The following is a 19902-nucleotide window of genomic DNA, read 5'->3' on the forward strand; positions in this document are numbered from 1 at the left end:
GCAGTAAAAATTCATTAAATGGAATCGAGTGTACAGGCTAGTGACATTAATTCCCACCATAAATCAATGATTAAAAAATGAGAAAACTCTTAAAGAAAAAAAACTGAAATAAAATTAATCCTTAGAAATAGGAAGATGCAGGGGCGCCTGGGTGGCTCAGTTGGTTAGGTGTTTGCCTTCGGTTCAGGTCATGATCCCAGGGTCTTGGGATCGAGCCCCACATCAGGCTCCCTGCTCAACGGAGAGTCTGCTTCTCCCTCTCCCTCTGCCTCCTCCTCCCCCCTGCTCATGCTCTGTCTCCCACTCTCTCTGTCTCCCACTCTCTCTGTAAGATAAATAAAATCTTAAAAAAAAAAAGAAAGAAGATGCTAAAACATTTGAGAATCTAGGAAGTGATGGGCAGAAACTTTACAGAAGAACTGCGTGTAGAGGATGAGATCCTAACCCCCTATTGTACTACAAGATGAAAAATGTGTCAAACATGTGAACAGGCACCTGCAAGATAAGACCACTGGCTAATGCGGCGTTACCTTGGCAACTGTTTGTTCAGCCACGGTGCTAGGCCGCCGCTGGCGGGCATCGAGTCTCTGCTCCACGGGAAAACTGCTCCGATGTGATTTCAGGCGCTCCACCAACAAGTAATAAATGGCAGCAAAGTGGTTATAGCTCTTGTTCTGCAAAGACTGAAAGAGAAAACAAGTGCTGAAGGCAGAGAAGCATAAAAGCCAGTCCAGTGATCTACATCTTTCTGAAAAAGGAGGGCAGAAATCATGACAGAGTCACGAACAAAGTGTGTCTAGAACAAAAGCTGTTCCAGAATTCAGAAGAACAGGGAGTTCTGAGTTTTTAGTGCTGATTACACGAAGGCTGATGCCCCTAAGTGACTGGCCCGTTTACAGTAACAGGCTCCACCTGCTTTTCTGTGTGCAGGAGGGACGCCGCTGCTGTCTCATGCGTAGGTCCCCAGTGCTGCCCATGGTCCCCTTGTTGTGACTATGGTGTAAGGTCCGTTACAACCTGGGCCCACGGGCTCGAACTCCACAACTTTGGCACAAGTCCAAACTGCTGCAAACTCTGAAATGAATGATTAAAGTCTTTGGGGAAGTTTCCGGTGATTATTTGGGCTGGAGAGCGACGTTTGGAGGCCGAGCTGAGAGACACTGTGTCTCCGTTCTTAGGTAACTTTTTCCTCTTGTTTTTGCAGTCCCACCCTCTTGAAGCCTTGAAAATAAAGTTGCTTCCCAATTTTTCACATCCCTCGCCAGCCAGCTTTCCCAGGGTACTAGTGGAACAGAGGAACAACTGCTCTTGTGGCTTCTAATTCAGCCTAACCGTCTGCCTGGGCGCTGTGCAGGGCGCTTTGGGTGCAGAGCACGCACGACAGAAGTCACAGCCCATGGGGCTGCCCTCCCAGCGGCCCTTCGGGGTCTGCTTCACGGCCGAGGACAGAAACACGCCGCTGAGCGCGGGACAAACAAAGCAGTAGGGCCAGTCTGGCTTGGCTCTCAGCAGCACAGTTTGGAGCACTGTAAGTTCACAAGAGGCATTTTGTATTCTTTCTTGTTATGCCTCCTCTGTAAGAGCACTGTTGGTTTTTTGCTGTTGTGGAGGTAAGGAAAATGTGTTTCTCCTAGGAATATACGCACTACTAATGGACAGAAATAAAAGAGAGGAGGAATTTCCCAGGCTCACGACCCTCAGTTCTACGACCGAGAGTACTTCCAAATCTGGAATCCACCTGTTTCTGCCTTCTCAGCTTCCCCAGCTCACAGCCTACACCCCACTGGCTTTCCTGTTTCCTGATCGGCCCTCAGCCTTGTTCCCTAGCTGTACATTTATATTGCATATAAACTAGCTTATGACCTGGATAAAACTTCATGCTTCACCTTAGATGAAATTTTCTACTTTGTATTTGTTAAGTTTTCATCTTTGTCTTTTCCCCATCCTATATAAACTCCACCTCTTGAATTTTTTGGCAGGTGGGGCAAAGGCAGGAATTCATATATTGAATAAAAAAGCAAACATGAAATAGAGTCTGACTGTAATCCTCAGGGAAAACTGAACAGTATGCCTAGGTGTTGGGGGTGGCTGTGCCGGAAGACCATCAGTCAAATCTCTGATCACTTTACCTCAATGGTTTTCTGCTGATCTATTCCAAGGCTGTGCATCAATCGCAGAACCTGTTCATTAAATTCCCCAATGGATGGTTCATTTTCTTGCCCTTGTGGATAGAGAACAGGTCTCTGTACAGGAACTTCTACGAGCATCCATTTATGCTCCTTGATTTGAGCTATCGTTAGCCGTTTGGACGGGTCTAGGACCAACATCCTTCGAATAAGGTGCTCACAATCTATGGAAAACACAATGTTACAAAAGTCATATAAATCACCTTGCACTTCAGGGTACTGGCTTGACTCATGTGACTCTGCACAATGGCATTAATCTCTGTATCCTCCACAATGTCCACTGGAAAGCAGAAGGTCAAATGAATAAATGAACACATGAAAGCCAGTTGTACTGATCAGATTCCCATGGTGAATGTTGACACAAAAGTAACCACCACTGAGAATGAATACTTAAGAAAATCAGGAGGGTGTAGGTCTGCCCAATTTTGTGCTAAATGAACCTTTCTATTGAATTTCTCAAGTGAAAAGATCTAGCCACAGACTTAGATTCTGCTGAAGACAAAAGCAAGCCTTCTCCTAGAATGAGCATCATACACATGGAGCCCCAGTCACTTCTGAGGCTGACACACCAGAGGCTACGTGTGTGAGGCAAGAGCTCTCCAGAGGACTGTTGCTCTTCTCCTGTCAGTGCAGCTGAGAAAAACACACATGAAGCATTAGTTACTTCTGATTATATTACAAAAACTGCACTGCTGTGACTTGGGCACCAACTTATTCTCGGAGCGGACATCATGCTCTCTACCACCCCACAGAAGCTAGCCTCATACCCTCTGCTATGTGCCAGGCACCATGCAAGCTGCTTTACACAGATTACTTCCATTCATCTTCACAGCGCCCTTACCAGGAGCCACTGTTCTTCCCATGTTGTAGCCTGAGGACACGGAAGCACAGAGAGGGGACATAACTTGTCAAAGCAGACTGCCAGTAAGTGGTGGACTCAAGATTAAAACCAGGCAGCCGGGCTCCAAGGTCTATGCTCTTAACTACTAGAGCTTTATTTCTACCATGACTAGGAACGAAAGAGTTAAGGATGACCACCAAAACCTGAGGAGGAAACGTAGCTGAGCAACAACCCAACTGGTTGTACGTAACAAGCTAATCCAAGTCAGGCTGGGGCCAGGGCACTGCATCTTAATCCAACAGCTTCGCCAGTTTTTAATTCAATTAAAAAATGTAATTTTGCAACTTCTCACCAAAAGATATAGGAAAACTATTTCATAGAGTAAAATGGTTGTGAATCTATCTCCAAAGTGCTTCTCTAAGTCTAAAATAAACTGGGGACATTTATAGACCCAGAGTACATGCGAAGGCTTGCTGTTCTTAACCTGGAAAGCTTTCCGTTTTCAGTTACAAGTAGGAAGGCTACAGCTTCTCTCACCTACATGGAGGGGGCTGCTTACTTCTATAGCTTTTCAAGTGACTCAGTCACTTTGTTTGGCACCCAAACTCTTAGAACAAGGGAAGCCTTTGCCGAGGCATTTCATTCGGAGCACAAATTCTATAAAGCACAAGTATAAGACAAACCGGTTACCTTCTGACATGAAATAAGGAATCCGGAATCTTCCTTCTAAAACTCTCTGCCTCAAAATTGGAAGAGTCGGTCCATCAAAAGGCAGAGCTCCACAGACAAGGACATAAAGAACAACTCCCATGCTCTAGGGTAGAAAACAAGGCAGTCACTTTTCCACTGAGGACTTTAAACACTCTTTGTTTTCCTAAACATCCCCAGGGCCCTTAAAATCATACGGGCTGAACAATTCCTGTTTGGATTTACTATTTTCTCAGAATTTCAAAACAACACAAGACAAAGCAAAACTAAAACTCTGACTACTGCAATAAAATATCCTATAATAAATACTCAAAGATCTGAATTTAATCATTTTGATTACTACTTAACGTTAAGTTATGGCCGATATTAAAGTAATAACATCTGTCCTTAGACGTTCTTTCCTAGAACTTAATTCAAAAATGCTCTAATTACAGTCCAGTGGACAGGGAAAGTATGAACTACTACCTATGTGTTAGGTACCAAGAGCTTCAAAGACAGGCCAAAGTACCAGTTATTACCGTTAGAGATGCATTTAACACAGCAAAGGAAAGAAATACCCAAATATCCAGCTGTGGTCCTTCATACTGCTGCCCTTCAAAGACTTCTGGGGCTGCATAAGGGGGGCTGCCACACCATGTTGCCAGCAGTTCACCACTTTTAAAGAAATTTCCAAAACCGAAATCTATTGGAATGGAAATAAATGTTACTTTCATCTATGCTCTCAACTATACTGAATTTCTTGTAGTAAATTTTACAATATGCTGTATCAACAATAGCACTGCTATGGCATCCGTCTTGTGCTGTGTCTGCAGCACTGAGCACAATGTCTAGAAAATATCAAGTATTCCATAAATATTTGTTGAATGAATGTATAAATAAATCAAGTTTTCTTCTCAAAGAGAATGAGTGAGAGGTTGGAAAAAGACTTTAGAATCATGTATTTTTTTTTCTTTAAAGATTTTATTTATTTGACAGAGAAAGACACAGCGAGAGAGGGAACACAAGCAGGGGGAGTGGGAGAGGGAGAAGCAGGCTTCCCGCCGAGCAGGGAGCCCGATGCGGGGCTCAATCCCAGGACCCTGGGATTGTGACCTGAGCCAAAGACAGACGCTTAACAACTGAGCCACCCAGGAGCCCCTAGAATCATGTATTTTTTTTTTTTTTAAGATTTTATTTATTTTACAGAGAGAGACACAGAGAGAGACAGAACACAAGCAGGGGGAGGGGGAGAGGGAGAAGCAAACTCCCGGCTGAGCAGGGAGCCCGATGCGGGGCTCGATCCCAGGACCCCGGGACCACGACCTGAGCCGAAGACAGACGCTTAACGACTGAGCCACCCAGGTGCCCTAGAATCATGTATTTTTAAGTCTATTGGTGTAGACAACCAACTAGAATTTGAAAATCTTAGAGTTTCAATTACTCCATGATTAAGCGCTCTCCATCTTTTTTTTTAATTAAAAAAAAAAATCCTTTTTTCAGTAAGCTCTATACCCAAATGGGGTTTGAACTCATGATCCCGAGATCAAGAGCCACACTGCTTTACCGACTAAGCCAGCCAGGCACCCCAAGAGCTCTTTATTTTTTATAGTCTATAAAGAAACAAATGAGTGAAATTTTAAGATATTTACCTAAACACAACTGAGTGACTGGCTGCTCTTGCAGCCATTACCCAGAGTAGCAAGATATATTTTATACCTTTATTTATACGTTTTAAAGCAACTGAGTATAGTGTTTCTTAGGTAACAATTCTCTAAGCGTTGGCCTACACATTCTGATTTAGGCAGATATGCATCTGAATAGCTCACTAATATGTGTTGGCTCTCTGGCCCGCCAGCCACAAGCCACCTATCACCAGTATCACTTATTCACTCATTTATGGAGTGCAGTGGCATTATACCTCTAAACAGTTAATGATCTTCCTTTTATGACATTAGTCATACTGAATCTACAGCTTTGATAGACAGCAGGCTCTTTGGAAACACTGTATTCAGATGCTTTCACTATGCATGAAAATTACAGAAGACAAATTTCAGTGAGTTTTGGTATAAATGCAAGCCTGTACCCTTTTGCCAAGCTCTATTCTTACTGAGGAAACAAATTCCTATTATTCTGTAAGTTATACGAATACTGTCTTCTGTTGTAAACACTGCTGACAGGACACTCCTTAGTAAACTGGCTCTACTCCCAGCTAGTATACGGTGCTGCATGGATGGTGAGCTTCAAAAGGTGTCCTAAGGGGCACCTGGGTGGCATAGTCGGTTGAATGCCCAACTCTTGATTTCAGCTCAGGTCATGATCTCAGGGTCCTGAGATTAGGCCCTGCATAGGGATCAGTGCTCAGCGAGGAATCTGCTTGAGATTCTCTCTCTCTCTCTCCCTTTGCCCCACCCGCTTGTGCTCGCTCTCTCTAAAACAAATACATCTTTAAACGATAAAATAAAAGGTGTTCTAAGAGGACTGGATCGAGTTGCCAGTGCCAGACTCACTGGCTATGTGACTTTGTATCAGTCTCTGTGAGCCTTGGCTTCCCTATCTGTCAAGTTGAAATAATAAATATCTGTAGTCCCCAAGTTGTGAAGATCAGTGAGTTAACATAAACTCACACTCTAGTCACACCTTGAGACTACGGCACACAGTATACTGTAGGCGAAGCATTCTCCTAGCTCCCGGACACACCCACTGGCGGCAAGCAGTAGCGACAGTAAGAGGAGTCAACATCCCCAGCACCACAGCCCTACGGCAGAGTACAAACTCTCAAGTTAGGGAGAACTAGAGCAGAGTTCCACTTTTCCCACTTTTCTAGCTTCAGGTTTCCTTTGTAGATTATTTAACTTCCCGAATCTAAGTTTTTATATCTATAAATGTAGTGATAATCCACCTACCCAGACAGGATGCCGTGAGGCTTAAATGAGATTAAACATGTAAAGTGCCTGGAACATAGATGTCAAATGTCAGCTCCCTTCTTTCGTGAAGCCATCATTATCAACTACCACCTTTCAGAGAAAAAGGTTCTGAGAAAGTGTACAGGAAGGGCAGAAAAGTGTAGAGAACCCTGAGGGTTCAGAAGACAAATGAAGGTGCATGTGGGCAAGAGCCTCAGACACTGTCTACACCTGGTGGAACAACACCATGCTCTGGTCCTGGCATCCAGGAGTAGGAGGCAATGAGAACCTCTCCCTTCATAATGGGACCACAGCTCAGTCCTACACTCCGCTTTCCAAAAGGACTGCCAGAGAGGTCTCATCTTCTCAGGTCCACCTCCATGACTAACCACTCCTATGACATCATAACCCATATGTCCTTATTGATGCACATTTTTAATTTTCTAGAAAAACTATACTCTCAAATGAGTCAAGGACTATATGTTCAAATAACATTTGAAGAGGAAAATGTTAATTTCACTTACATAGAGAAGCACCAGAAGCTCTAGTATGTGTGTTTGGAGATCCTGAAATAGGTCCAATATTGCTCTATTTAAACCATAATCACAGGATGAGTTTTAGGTCATGCAAGTTGAGGATACCCTCCAAATAACACCATACAGTTTTAATGTCTCAAGAGCTGTTTGGCCTTGAGACTCCTCCTCCTACAATTTGGCCTTCCCTGGACTCTGGTGGAAAGTGTCATCTCAAAGGAGTGACGGGGCCTGGTGGCCTGGCCTCCTTACTACAGAGGCTCTCACTGGTATGCCTCATAGGCAAGAAGAGAGCAAGAGCTAGGAAAGCACAGCTGTGCCTATGGCAGCCGTCTCAACTGTGGCTTTACATAACTAGGACAAAGAAGATGTCTGTTAACTTCCAAGGAGAGTGGTATTAAGCAGTCTGTTAACTTCCAAGGAGAGTGGTATTAAGCAGTTCTTCAGTTCCCGACAGGAGGAACTGAAGAAAATAAACCAAGAGCCAGTGGCAACATTAAAAGAAATGCCAAAAGACAACTGGGTTCACTAAAGCTATTACAGTAGCATATATGCAGATGCCTTTATTATTATTATTTTTAAGTAGGCTCCACATACAGTGTGGAGCCCAACGTGGGGCTTGAACTCCATGACCCTGAGATCAAGACCTGAGCAGAGATTGAGAGACGCTTAACTGACTGAGCCACCCAGGCGTCCCCAGATATCTTCTATAACCTTGTCAAAGCATTTAAACATTGTATTTGTAATCATATGAGGCGGGTTAAGGAAGACTTTGGAGTCATGACGGTAGATTAGGATCAAATCCTGGGTTGTCCACTTAGCTTGGGCAAATGTGTGATCTTGGGCAAATTACTTCTTAGAGCCTTGGTTTCCACATTTGCAAAATGGGGACAATATCTACACTTCATCAAGTTAAGTTACAACGAATGGGTAGACAAGTAGACTTATAAGTAGATATTATATAATGCTTTAGGCATGCTATTGAAACATATTGAGTAAGCAACCCAAGAGGAAAAGAGCAATTCTTCTTACTATTTTACTTACCTATTTCCCCCATCAGACTAAATTTCTTGAGAAGGGAAGGGAGAAATGATACATATCTGTACTCCCAGCACTTAGCATGTGGGCTGTAGACAACAGTCATTCAATAAAGGTTTGCTGAATGACTATGTTGTCATCTCTTTTGTAAGTGCTTACTATGGGCCAGAAGCTGATCTAAGCTTTCTAAAGAGGATTTCTTCTTAAAAACCCTATGAGGTATCCTTATTTTAGGAGAAAGTGAGGATAGAAAGTTAAATATCTTTGTAAAGACTGAAGACCTGGAACAGAAACCACGTGTGACTACAGAGCCCTCCCTGTTAGCCACCACCTTTATGTCCTTCCCTGGCACCGTGATATGCAACTAAATATTTTTGAACAAGTTAATAGTTGTCAGGTTTAAGAAGTGGCAATGGAAAGGCACTTAAAAAAAAAATGAAGGGAGGGAAATCGGAGGGGTTGACGAACCATGAGAGACTATGGACTCTGAGAAACAAACTGAGGGTTCTAGAGGGGAGGAGGGTAGGGGGATGGGTGAGCCTGGTGATGGGTATTAAAGAGGGCACGTACTGAATGGTGCACTGGGTGTTACACACAAACATTGAATCATGGAACACTACATCAAAAACTAATGGATGTAATGTATGGTGATTAACCTAACATAATAACATAAAATTTTTTAAAAAAGCCCTTTTATTTCTTCATAGGAACCTGGCTAATTTGCTTTATTCAGTCTGCAGCTTTCTGCTTAACAGCATCTAAGAGTGCATGAGGGGTGAGCAAGAGCGATGCCATACAGAAATGGCATAGCTGGGCAGGATTTGTTTATTGCCTTTTATTCAAATGCAGTGGGTTAGTGTTCATCACACCAACCAAACTCCTTCCTTCCTTCCTTCCTCCCTCCCTTCCTTCAACATTTGAATGAGTACATGTGTTAACCACTGTGCAAACACAGAAGAGAGCCTCCCAATGACAGAGGATAAATGAAGACCCCACATTATCATCTGACTTTTGGAAACCATTAGGAAAAGAGTAACTTGGGCAGTCCCCTTTGATCCAGCCTGGCCTGCTGGAAACAAAACACCAGTCCAGCTTCAGGTATTCTCTACCTCTGACCTGCAAGTTAATACCTAAAATGATGGCTGCTATGTCCCTCAGACATTTTGTGTCCTGTTTTCCGCCAAAAAACTTACACCATGTAATGTTGGATTCACTACGGTATTGTTTAACTTTTAATTCTGAAATAATTTTAGATTTCCAGAAGAGTTGCAACAATATAGTCAGGAGAATTCCCTATGCCCTTCACCCAACTTCCCCTAATGCTAACATTTTTTATAACTATATTAGTAAAATTATCAAAACTAAGAAAGTAACACTGACTCAGTACTATTAACTAAACCACGGACCTTATTAAGACACCAGTTTTTCACAAATGTGCCCTCTCAGTTCAGGATTCTACAATGCATTTAGTGGTCATGCCTCCTTACGCTTCTCCAATTTGGAACCGTTCTTGGGTCTTCCCTTACAATGAACAGTACAGATCACATATTTTGTAGACTGTCCCTCAGTCTGGTTTTGCCTGTTTTCTCATGACTGGATTAAGATTATGGATTTTTGGGGGGAACATCAAGAGGTGAGGAGCTCTTCTCAGTGCACTGTATCAGGGGACGCATGGGGCTATGTCTAATTACTGGGGGGGGGTAACTCTGATCTCTTGATTAAGGTGCTTTCTGCTGGGTTTCCCCATTGTAAAGTTACTATTTTCCTCTTTATAATTTATAAATATATTAGAGAAGATACATTGAGACTATACAGATCCTGTTTCTCAAATTTTCCACCTATCACTATAGCATTCATTGGTAGATCTTGATTGCAGCAACCCTTACTGTAGTGTTCTAATGGTGAGTTTTCATTTTCCCCATGTCTTCTACACTTCTTAATTTCAATTCTTCTTTAAGGAAGAGTTGCCCTTCTTCCCCTTTCATTTATTCATTAAATCATTTATTATTTATCATATTGTCATTGTATTTGTCATTAACATTTTATTCTCTGAATTATAACTCAGTACTATTGTTATTTATTTTGATGCTCAAATAGTTCTAGCTTTGGCCATGAGAAGGTAATTCAGGTTGGCTTCTGTATCCTTTCAACATGCCCTCATCTTTTTAAAATTTCATTTTAAATATTTCCTTATCTCTGGCACCAGAAGTTGTTCCAGGCTCATTTTCTCTTTTCCCTGCCCCAGCTCTGGAATCAACCACTTTTCCAAGGAGCCCAGGTTCCTTTTACAGAAGAATGGTATTTAGAAATCAAGACTAGGACCTAGATGTACTCACTGCAGCTGGATGTCACTGCTTCTAGGCCCTGTCAGCAGAGAGAGCTGGAAATATATGTCCGAATGCTAAAACACATGTATACCCCCCCATATTTATTCTTGTACCTTTCTATACGTATATGTGTTTTTAAAAAAACCCATGAATTCATACTGATACTTCCCACTCCAATCCAGGGTTCAGTCTAGTGTTATTTTGATACTATTTTTATTCATACAAGGTTGAGCAACTCTGACAAAATTCTGAAGATATAAAAAGTTTCTTTCCTCTGCAGTGATCTGTCATTTGTGTGGGGAGTAAGCGAACTCGCCCTCATAACCTACCTTGAGTTTGTCAGATCAATCATGCTTTTCAACATTCTTAAACACAGTAGGATAAAAAAATCTTTCTCAAAGAATCTCAACTTAATTTTAAGAAAGTTTAATATGAAATCATAAGACATTTTAGAAACAAATGACAACTCGTCCTTCAACATGGTTTAGCAGTTATAATCAAATCCAAAAAAACATTTATGTCATGCCTACACTGGATCAGGCATTACATACTCGGTATTTTTTTTTTTTTAAGATTTTATTTATTTATTTGACAGAGAGAGACAGAGTGAGAGAGGGAACACAAGCAGGGGGAGTGGGAGAGGGAGAAGCAGGCTTCCCGCGGAGCAGGGAGCCCGATGTGGGGCTCGATCCCAGGACCCTGGGATCATGACCTGAGCTGAAGGCAGACGCTTAACTGACTGAGCCACCCAGGCACCCACTTGGTATTTTTTTAATATATTATTTCGTTTAATTGTGATGACAGCCCTGTAAGATGTGACTGTCCTTGTCTTAGAAACAAAGGAAACAAGTTCAGAGTGGTTAAATGACTTGCCCAAGTATCACTAGCTATGAGTGGCTTAGCCAGTATTCAAATACAGGTTTTTTAAGCTGCAAGCCAGGTGTTTTTGTTTTTGTTCTTTACTGTATCACAGATGTTCCAAGAATGTCACCAGCCAGAGAAGTTTAATTCAACTCAAAGTTGGAGGTAAGGCTGTCATAAACCCAGGAAAAATCTTTTACGTTAATAGAGAGGAGAGGTTTTCTAATTTATCCCTCTGCCAGCAGAACTTGGCGATTGAGGGCTTTCTCCTCTACACTATTAGATGCTATGTCAACAGCATCCTTCATAAGCGAATGGAAATAACTGTCTACAAAGCAAATGTCAGAAATATATAACTACATTCATTTTAGGAATCCATATTCTCTTTAAGAATGCACAATGTGTTGAATAGACATCTTGTCCTTTCATGTGAGATGACGTGTGACCACACCCCTAACACAAAGGAACATTCTCCAGGGGTTTTACTCTTAACAGTGCTTTTGAGATTTCCTAATATATCCATATTCTCTCACCTGGTTTCTGTGGGGCTTAAAATGTCTACAGAAGAGAGGGTTTGGAGTAGATTGTTTAACCATAGAACTGATTCAATTACTGTTGACGGACTCTCATGAAAATGAACTTGGCCTCAAAAGGTGAGTCCTCTAATTACCTCTTATCTAACTCACCAGTAACAGACTATGGATATATTTGAAAACAGTACTAGAACTGCTATTATTGTCTGCTTATTTTGAAAGTGACTGATTGACCTTTATCTTACCAATAACAGATGCCAATTATTATTACTGTCATCACTAAATTATCTAAGTTATCTGCGCCCAAATATCATTAACAAAGGGCCAATGTTTTAGGAATAACAGGACCTTACACAGAGTAAATAAGCTGATCCTGATGATTACTGTCTGATGGGAACTAAGCACAGAAGAATTCTGCTGTACTTGCCGGAATGAAATAGATCAAACATGAGCAATCATACAAACCACCTGGACAATGTGTTAAAATGCAGATTCTGATTCAGCAGGTCTAGGGTTGGGCTTGATACTCTGCATTTCTAATAAGCTCCAAAGTGATGCTCATGCTGCTGCTCCCCAGACCTCTCTTCAAGTAGCCAGGAAACAGAGAACAAAACAAAGGTTGTGAGAAACATACAGAAGATGTTCAACAGTCTGTCACTGTTACTGTTGCAAAATGATTATAGTTACTAAATACTTTCAGGATTTTTATTTAAATGACCTAAAGACTAAATAAAAGAAGTCATTAGGTAAACTAACTTTTTCTGAAAAGGGAAAAAACAAAACATTGAAAACCAGTCTTTGAGCTAAGGAAAAGTACACGACTTCTAAGAAGCAACATCACACTGAGGCAATTTCAAATCTCCAGCAGTGTGTTATAATGTCTAATTTATAATTAAAAACATTCTCCTACAGAGCAGCAGATGGCTTTAGGGTTAATTTTATCCTCGTTTCTAAAATTACCAGTAGAATTCAGATACCCAGGCTCGCTGGAGAGATACACCTCTTCTGTAATTATTATAATAGGAGCAGAGAAGACAATCGAAGTGAAAGCTGACAAACGAAGGACGGCGATGGAGACGAAGCTGACACGTGACACCAGCGCCACAGGGGTTGGCCGTCACTGACGTCACCGTGTGCTCTGCTGCCCGTCAGCTGCACAGCTTCCTTCCAAACGTCAGTGACCCCCTCTCTACCTGACAGGAGGGCAACGGGAATGGCCACCACAGCTGAGATGAAATGTGACCCTGCTGACCAGTGTGAGGCATCGATTTGTGCAATGAGGGAGTTCAGTGAGCTAAGGAGCAAATAAATGGTCTTCCTTAGCCCCAAATGGAGTGGAGAGCGGGGAGGGAGAAGAAGAAGGGAAAAACAAAACAAAACAAAACAAAACTCAACAAAACCCTCTGAGCCGTCTTCCATAGCCCAGGCTTAATGTGTTCCTGGTGCTCAGCGGGCTTGAGGGATAAAGCAGAGGTCCTACTGTGCTTGCTGACGCAGAGCTCTTTTTACATAATACCAGTGGCAGGAGGATAGCAAATAGAAGACTTCTAATAAATATTTTACTATCTCAGCCTCCCCTAGTCTTTTTTTGATTCCAGGATATAAAGCTGGAATTATATACACAGAAACCCTGTCTCAAGGTCTTCTTGTGAACAGGAAGATTGTTAGAAACAATAATGAGACATAATGGGTTACTCGGAGGTCATGGGTCAATTCAGAAAGGAAGCATCCCTCTTGGGGCCAAAGACAAGTGACTTGTAATACACAGGTCAGATCTATCAGGCTATTACACATCATTATGTTTAAGGTCCCTCTTAGAAAAAAAGATTCATATCAAGTACAGACAATTTAGAATATAAATGATAAACTTGTCTTATTCCTTTGAGATTTGTATTAATAAGGCTTTAAGGCCTTGGTAATTAAAAAACATGGTGAGGGGGGTTATATGGTTATCAGAATTTTCAGGACTTGTTTTCACATGGAATCAATTATATACTGAATACAAAGAATAGCTACCTTTTACTGAGTATTTACATGATGCCAGGAACTTTAATTAACAATTTATTTAACAAACACTTAAACAGCATTAACTATGTGCCAGGCACTGTTCTACGTACTTTGCAAATATTACCTAGTAACTGCTGTGAGATATGAACTTCAATCATTCCTTCTTCACAGATAAGGAAACTGAGAACAGAGATGTTAGGTAATGTGTCCAAGGTCACCCATCTAGTAAGTGGCATAACCATGATTCAAAGCCAGGTAATCTGGTTCTAGAGACCATACTCTTACCTACTAGCCCCCTGTCTCTAACATTATCATGAATCCCCGCAATATTCCTGAGAAACAGATTAATCTGTTTCATACATACAGAAACAGAGGCTCAGTGAGTATAAATAATCAGCCCAAGGTCACACAGCCACTAAGGGGCACAGCCAGAGTCTCCACCAATACTGTCTGCTATCACACTCCACATTCTTTACGTAGAAGCCTTGTTTGAATGGTGATATTTTCTGAAAACTTCCTCCAACTAGTTCATACACTTTTATCTTTATCTAAGTATTTATTATAAACATTTCAGATTAGGAAAGGTGAAGAATAAAACTAAATGTCCTTCATCTATTTATTCTCAACTTGATGCCTGACCAGTCATAGCCAAAATAGGAGGAAATATTACCACAACTACTACAATTAATGAAAGCCAATATTTATTTGCATTCTGCCTCATATTCTGCAAAGGCCGGAGGTCTCATAATTGAGGCAATGAACACACGTGGGTATGGATGGATCCATGGCTCATCAGTGTCTGAAGTCTTTATCCATAGGAGGAGCATAAATTAGAAAATGATTTCAAAGTCATGTTTCTGTACTTATTAAAATAAACCATATTTTACACTTCTACCCCATTTTCTTTTTTGTAAATTACAAAATATTGTAATTTACACCTAGTTTTGGTTTGCACTTTCTCTTCAATTTCAACATACAAGATGGCTAAAATAGTTCATTTATTCAGCCCATTTAGCAATTAAAAGAGATCTTCATAAGGAGAACAAGCGAAGTATAATTTGAGGGAGTAATTCTGCCTTTTATTCTGAGTTCTTACAATCTTTCCATCGAGTCCCATCTTTCCTACATGCGTTGGAATTCTTTAAAATTCAAGAAGATTCCTCAGAGATCAGAAGATGATGTTTTTAAAGGAAAGCAGTACTATAAAAAAGTTATAAAATCTATGGATAAAAATAAACATCCGGGAGAAATTCTTTAAGCATATAGAAACACATATAAACTTCTGATGTGGAATTCTTCATGATGTAGCTCTGCCTACCTGTCCAGGCTCCTTCCCTGTCATTTGTCACTGGCACTTAGGTCCCACTAGCTCTGGTCCACAGCTTCCCTACACAATCTGAGTTCTCTGGCCTGCCCACCTTTGCATATGTTGAAACCTGCTTGGATCTGCCATCCCTACCTCATACCCCTTTTGCTTTTCTCTCCTTCTGTCCCCTTCTTAATCAAGTCTTAGCTAATCATTTCCCTGGTTCTTCCAGGAAGAGTTAGTCTTTCTCCTAGCCTCATGGCCTTCACAATTATCTTCTTGTATTATATTTAGTCAAAGCTCTGGTTTTGGGTTAACTCCTCCAGGTGAGAGCAGAATTGAACTTTTTTGCACTGTAATCGTTTTTGTCTTGAAATACGTCAATCTCCAGGACTTAGCCTAGGAGTATAGTAGATGCTTCATAAACGTTTACTAAAATTTGGGGTAAACGGTGGTGAGGATGACAGAAAAACGTGGACAAGACGATATCTGAGTGCTAAGATATACTGTGTGCGTGCGCACGCATGTGTGTCTCCACTGAGGTAATGGAATCAATGAGACTCGATGGATAAATACTGAATGATAAAACCCAAAATTCAGTTAGTGAGTAACCCTTGAGGAAAAACTTACCAATAATGCTTGAAAACTCAGAATCTTTGCTTCCTGAGGTCAGAGACCTAGCTGTGAATACCACATAATGACATTAGAGATACTGAGTTTATCTACCTATATTATATGCCAAAATTATAGGAGACATATTATAGCCAGGCAAAACTTGGTTATAACCTTAAAGGCATATTCTGTATATTTTGTTTGCAAGTTTCTTTGGTGTTCTACTTTGACATTTTCTTTTGAGATGTTAGTGACAGAGCACTCTGTAATTTCTATAGCATATGACTCACACCGCTAACCTTTCTCTGCCTAAAAAGACTCCCAGAACTCCTTGGAAGTATGTTTTTGTGAATTTTTTGTTTTAGACATAAAGGAATATGAAGGTGAAGGAGTAGTTTCCTCTTTCTTTCTACAGAGTTAAGGACTTGAAAAAACAAGAGCCTTCTCTGAAGACGACAATTTGAGGGCAGCAGATGCTTCCAACAAGTAAACAAAAAGTCCCAGGGGGCGCCTGGGTGGCTCAGTTGGTTAAACGACTGCCTTCGGCTCAGGTCATGATCCTGGAGTCCCTGGATCGAGTCCCACATCGGGCTCCCTGCTCAGCAGGGAGTCTGCTTCTCCCTCTGACCCTCCCCCCTCATGTACTTTCTCTCTCTCAAATAAATAAGTAAAATCTTAAAAAAAAAAAAAAAAAAAGTCCCAGGGAAGTGCACTCCTGAAGAATGGCAAACAGGAGTGAGATGAATGAGACCAAAAGAAGAAGAGAAAAAAACAAAACTACAAATGGGAGAAGTGAACACACATAAGAAACTATGGAAACACCAATACTGTGGATTGCACTTTCAAAACAGAAAAGACAAATCAATACAAATCTTTATATATATAATGGGAATGAAACAGATTAACTTAAAAAACTGTCTTATTCGGGCAATCCCATTAGAAAAAAAAAGTCATAGCCTGCAGAATGGAAAATCCATTACCTCCCTGAACCATATGTAACATTGGCATTTAAAATTAATGATTAACTTTGACAAAGCAGGAAAAAATGTCCAATGGAAAAAAGACAGTCTCTTCAACAAATGGTGTTGGGAAAATTGGACAGCCACATGCAGAAGAATGAAACTGGACCATTTCCTTACACCACACACAAAAATAGACTCCAAATGGTTGAAAGACCTAAACGTGAGACAGGAGTCCATCAAAATCCTAAAGGAGAACACAGGTGCAACCTCTTCGACCTCAGCCGCAGCAACTTCTTCCTAGAAACATCGCCAAAGGCAAGGGAAGCAAGGGCAAAAATGAACTATTGGGATTTCATCAAGATAAAAAGCTTTTGCACAGCAAAAGAAACAGTCCACAAAACCAAAAGACAACCGACAGAATGGGAGAAGATATTTGCAAATGACATATCAGATAAAGAGCTAGTATCCAAAATCTATAAAGAACTTATCAAACTCAACACCCAAAGAACAAATAATCCCATCAAGAAATGGGCAGAAGACATGAACAGACATTTTTCCAAAGAAGACATCCAAATGGCCAACAGACACATGAAAAGGTGCTCAACATCGCTCGGCATCAGGGAAATCCAAATCAAAACCTCGATGAGATACCACCTCACACCCGTCAGAATGGCTAAAATTAACAAGTCAGGAAACGACAGATGTTGGCGGGGATGCGGAGAAAGGGGAACCCTCCTACACTGTTGGTGGGAATGCAAGCTGGTGCAACCACTCTGGAAAACAGTATGGAGTTTCCTCAAACAGTTGAAAATAGAGCTACCCTAAGATCCAGCAATTGCACTACTGGGTATTTACCCCAAAGATACAAATGTAGGAATCCGAAGGGGTACGTGCATCCCAATGTTTATAGCAGCAATGTCCACAATAGCCAAACTGTGGAAAGAGCCAAGATATCCATCGACAGATGAATGGATAAAGAAGATGTGGTATATATACACAATGGAATATTATGCAGCCATCAAAAGGAATGAGATCTTGCCATTTGCAACGACGTGGATGGAACTGGAGGGTGTTATTATGCTGAGTGAAATAAGTCAATCAGAGAAAGACATGTATCATATGACCTCACTGATATGAGGAATTCTTAATCTCAGGAAACAAACTGAGGGCTGCTGGAGTGGTGGGGGGTGGGAGGGATGGGGTGGCTGGGTGATAGACATTGGGTAGGGTATGTGCTATGGTGAGCGCTGTGAATTGTGCAAGACTGTTGAATCACAGATCTGTACTTCTGAAACAAATAATGCAACATATGTTAAGAAAAAAGAAAAAGAAGAAGATAGCAGGAGGGGAAGAATGAAGGGGAGTAAGTCGGACGGGGAGACGAACCATGAGAGACGATGGACTCTGAGAAACAAACTGAGGGTTCTAGAGGGGAGGGGGGTGGGGGGATGGGTTGGCCTGGTGATGGGTATTAAGGAGGGCACGTTCCGCGTGGAGCACTGGGTGATATGCACAAACAATGAATCATGGAACACTACATCAAGAACTAATGATGCTGGGCGCCTGGGTGGCTCAGTTGGTTAAGCGACTGCCTTCGGCTCAGGTCATGATCCTGGAGTCCCGGGATCGAGTCCCACATCAGGCTCCCCGCTCAGCAGAGAGTCTGCTTCTCCTTCTCACCCTCCTCCCTCTCATGCTCTCTGTCTCTCATTCTCTCTCTCAGATAAATAAATAAAATCTTAAAAAAAAAAAAGAACTAATGATGTAATGTATGGTGATTAACATAACAATAAAAAATTTAAAAAAATTAATTATTAACATTAAAGTAAGAGTTAAAGTAAAGTAAGTAAAAATTAATTATTTGCTTTCCCTCAAATGCCCAAAGCAAAAACTAATGGGAAATGGCATAGAAATAAACCAGTTACATGCACAAATCAGACGCTTTTAACTTCTATTTTATACCACAATGCAGCAAACCAAGACTGCTGTTTTGTCCCTAAGCTTAGGAGTCCAATGAGTATCCAGCCTAGCTAGTCAGCAAATCATTTCTTGGTCAGCTCCTCTCATCTGGATGTCCCTCTGTTCCTCTTTAACAATCCTAGAACAAAACACCACCACTTGCAACTTTGCTAAGCTTTCGCTTCAAGCCCCTTATCTTCTCCGATACCCTAACTGAAATCAATCTCCCTCCCACACCTACAACCTCTGCTGCTGCTACTCTCGCCCAGACCCACATTTTCCTAACTGGACTACTGCCTTCGATTCCTTATCAGTCTTCTTGCCTTCAGTCTCACCCACGCCTCCTGCCCGTCTTCAGCCTGCCGCCAGAAAGAAGCCTTCTTCCAACGTGCAAATCTAGTCATAGTAGCCCAGTCCCACCTTCACTTCCAAACCACCCTACAATTTTCAATAGGTTGCACTCCGTATTTCCAACAGAATAAACTCGGAAATCTTTTTCATGGCATTCAAGGCCCTTCATATTCTGCTCTTTGCCTACCTGTTCCTCCTGCGTCGATTCCCTGTGCCTACACATGTTACATTTCACCAATGCTGAGCTACAGGTCCCCACCAACCAGTCTCAACCTCTTTCCCTTACACCTGTGGTGTTTACACAGTTTGCCTGTGTGTGGTACCCTACTTCCGTTTATCCTCCTGGCAAGCTTCTAACTCATCCCTCAAGCCTCAGTTCAACTAGTTCCCTCTCTGTGAAGCCATCAGGTAGACTGCTATTCCTTCACCCAGATTCCTATTGCAGTTGGTACATACATTTTTGGGGAACTTAGTGTATTTTAATTATTTTTATCTCCCCAATAGACTTTTAGAATCAGAGGATTTGTATCCCCAGGATACCTAGCATAGCACAGTACCTGACACATAAATATTTACTGAATTCTTGACCATATGGATAAAGGAACTTGGACTATAAAATATAAAACCTTTTACAGTTGTGAAAAGTGTAGGAGAAAAACTAGCAAAATAATCTCTCTACGCTCAACTTCCATGTTATAACTCAAAACCTTATTGTATCAGAGCCAGGCATTAGACTTCTATCACTGTCTTTTCTCCGGCTGTGACCTCTCTGCACAATCACCCATAACCAGGAGGG

The 19902-nt window shown here is 41.5% G+C and overlaps 1 protein-coding gene across 1 annotated transcript in view; it reads right to left on the reverse strand.

Moving 5' to 3' along the window:
- Window positions 1-19902, reverse strand: part of SIK2 (salt inducible kinase 2) — a 122498-nt gene that overhangs the window by 19220 nt on the left and 83376 nt on the right. The window contains exons 5-8 of the mRNA XM_028105842.1: window positions 4293-4417; window positions 3718-3841; window positions 2130-2350; window positions 531-683 (exon numbers count right to left, since the gene is read on the reverse strand). Of these exons, the coding sequence (XP_027961643.1) occupies window positions 531-683; window positions 2130-2350; window positions 3718-3841; window positions 4293-4417 (623 nt within the window). The remainder of the gene's footprint in view (window positions 1-530; window positions 684-2129; window positions 2351-3717; window positions 3842-4292; window positions 4418-19902) is intronic.

The sequence above is a fragment of the Eumetopias jubatus genome, unplaced genomic scaffold (genome assembly GCF_037043125.1).
Source record: "Eumetopias jubatus isolate StellerSeaLion01/CBP00866 unplaced genomic scaffold, mEumJub1_p1.0 scaffold_13, whole genome shotgun sequence".
Taxonomy (NCBI): domain Eukaryota; kingdom Metazoa; phylum Chordata; class Mammalia; order Carnivora; family Otariidae; genus Eumetopias; species Eumetopias jubatus.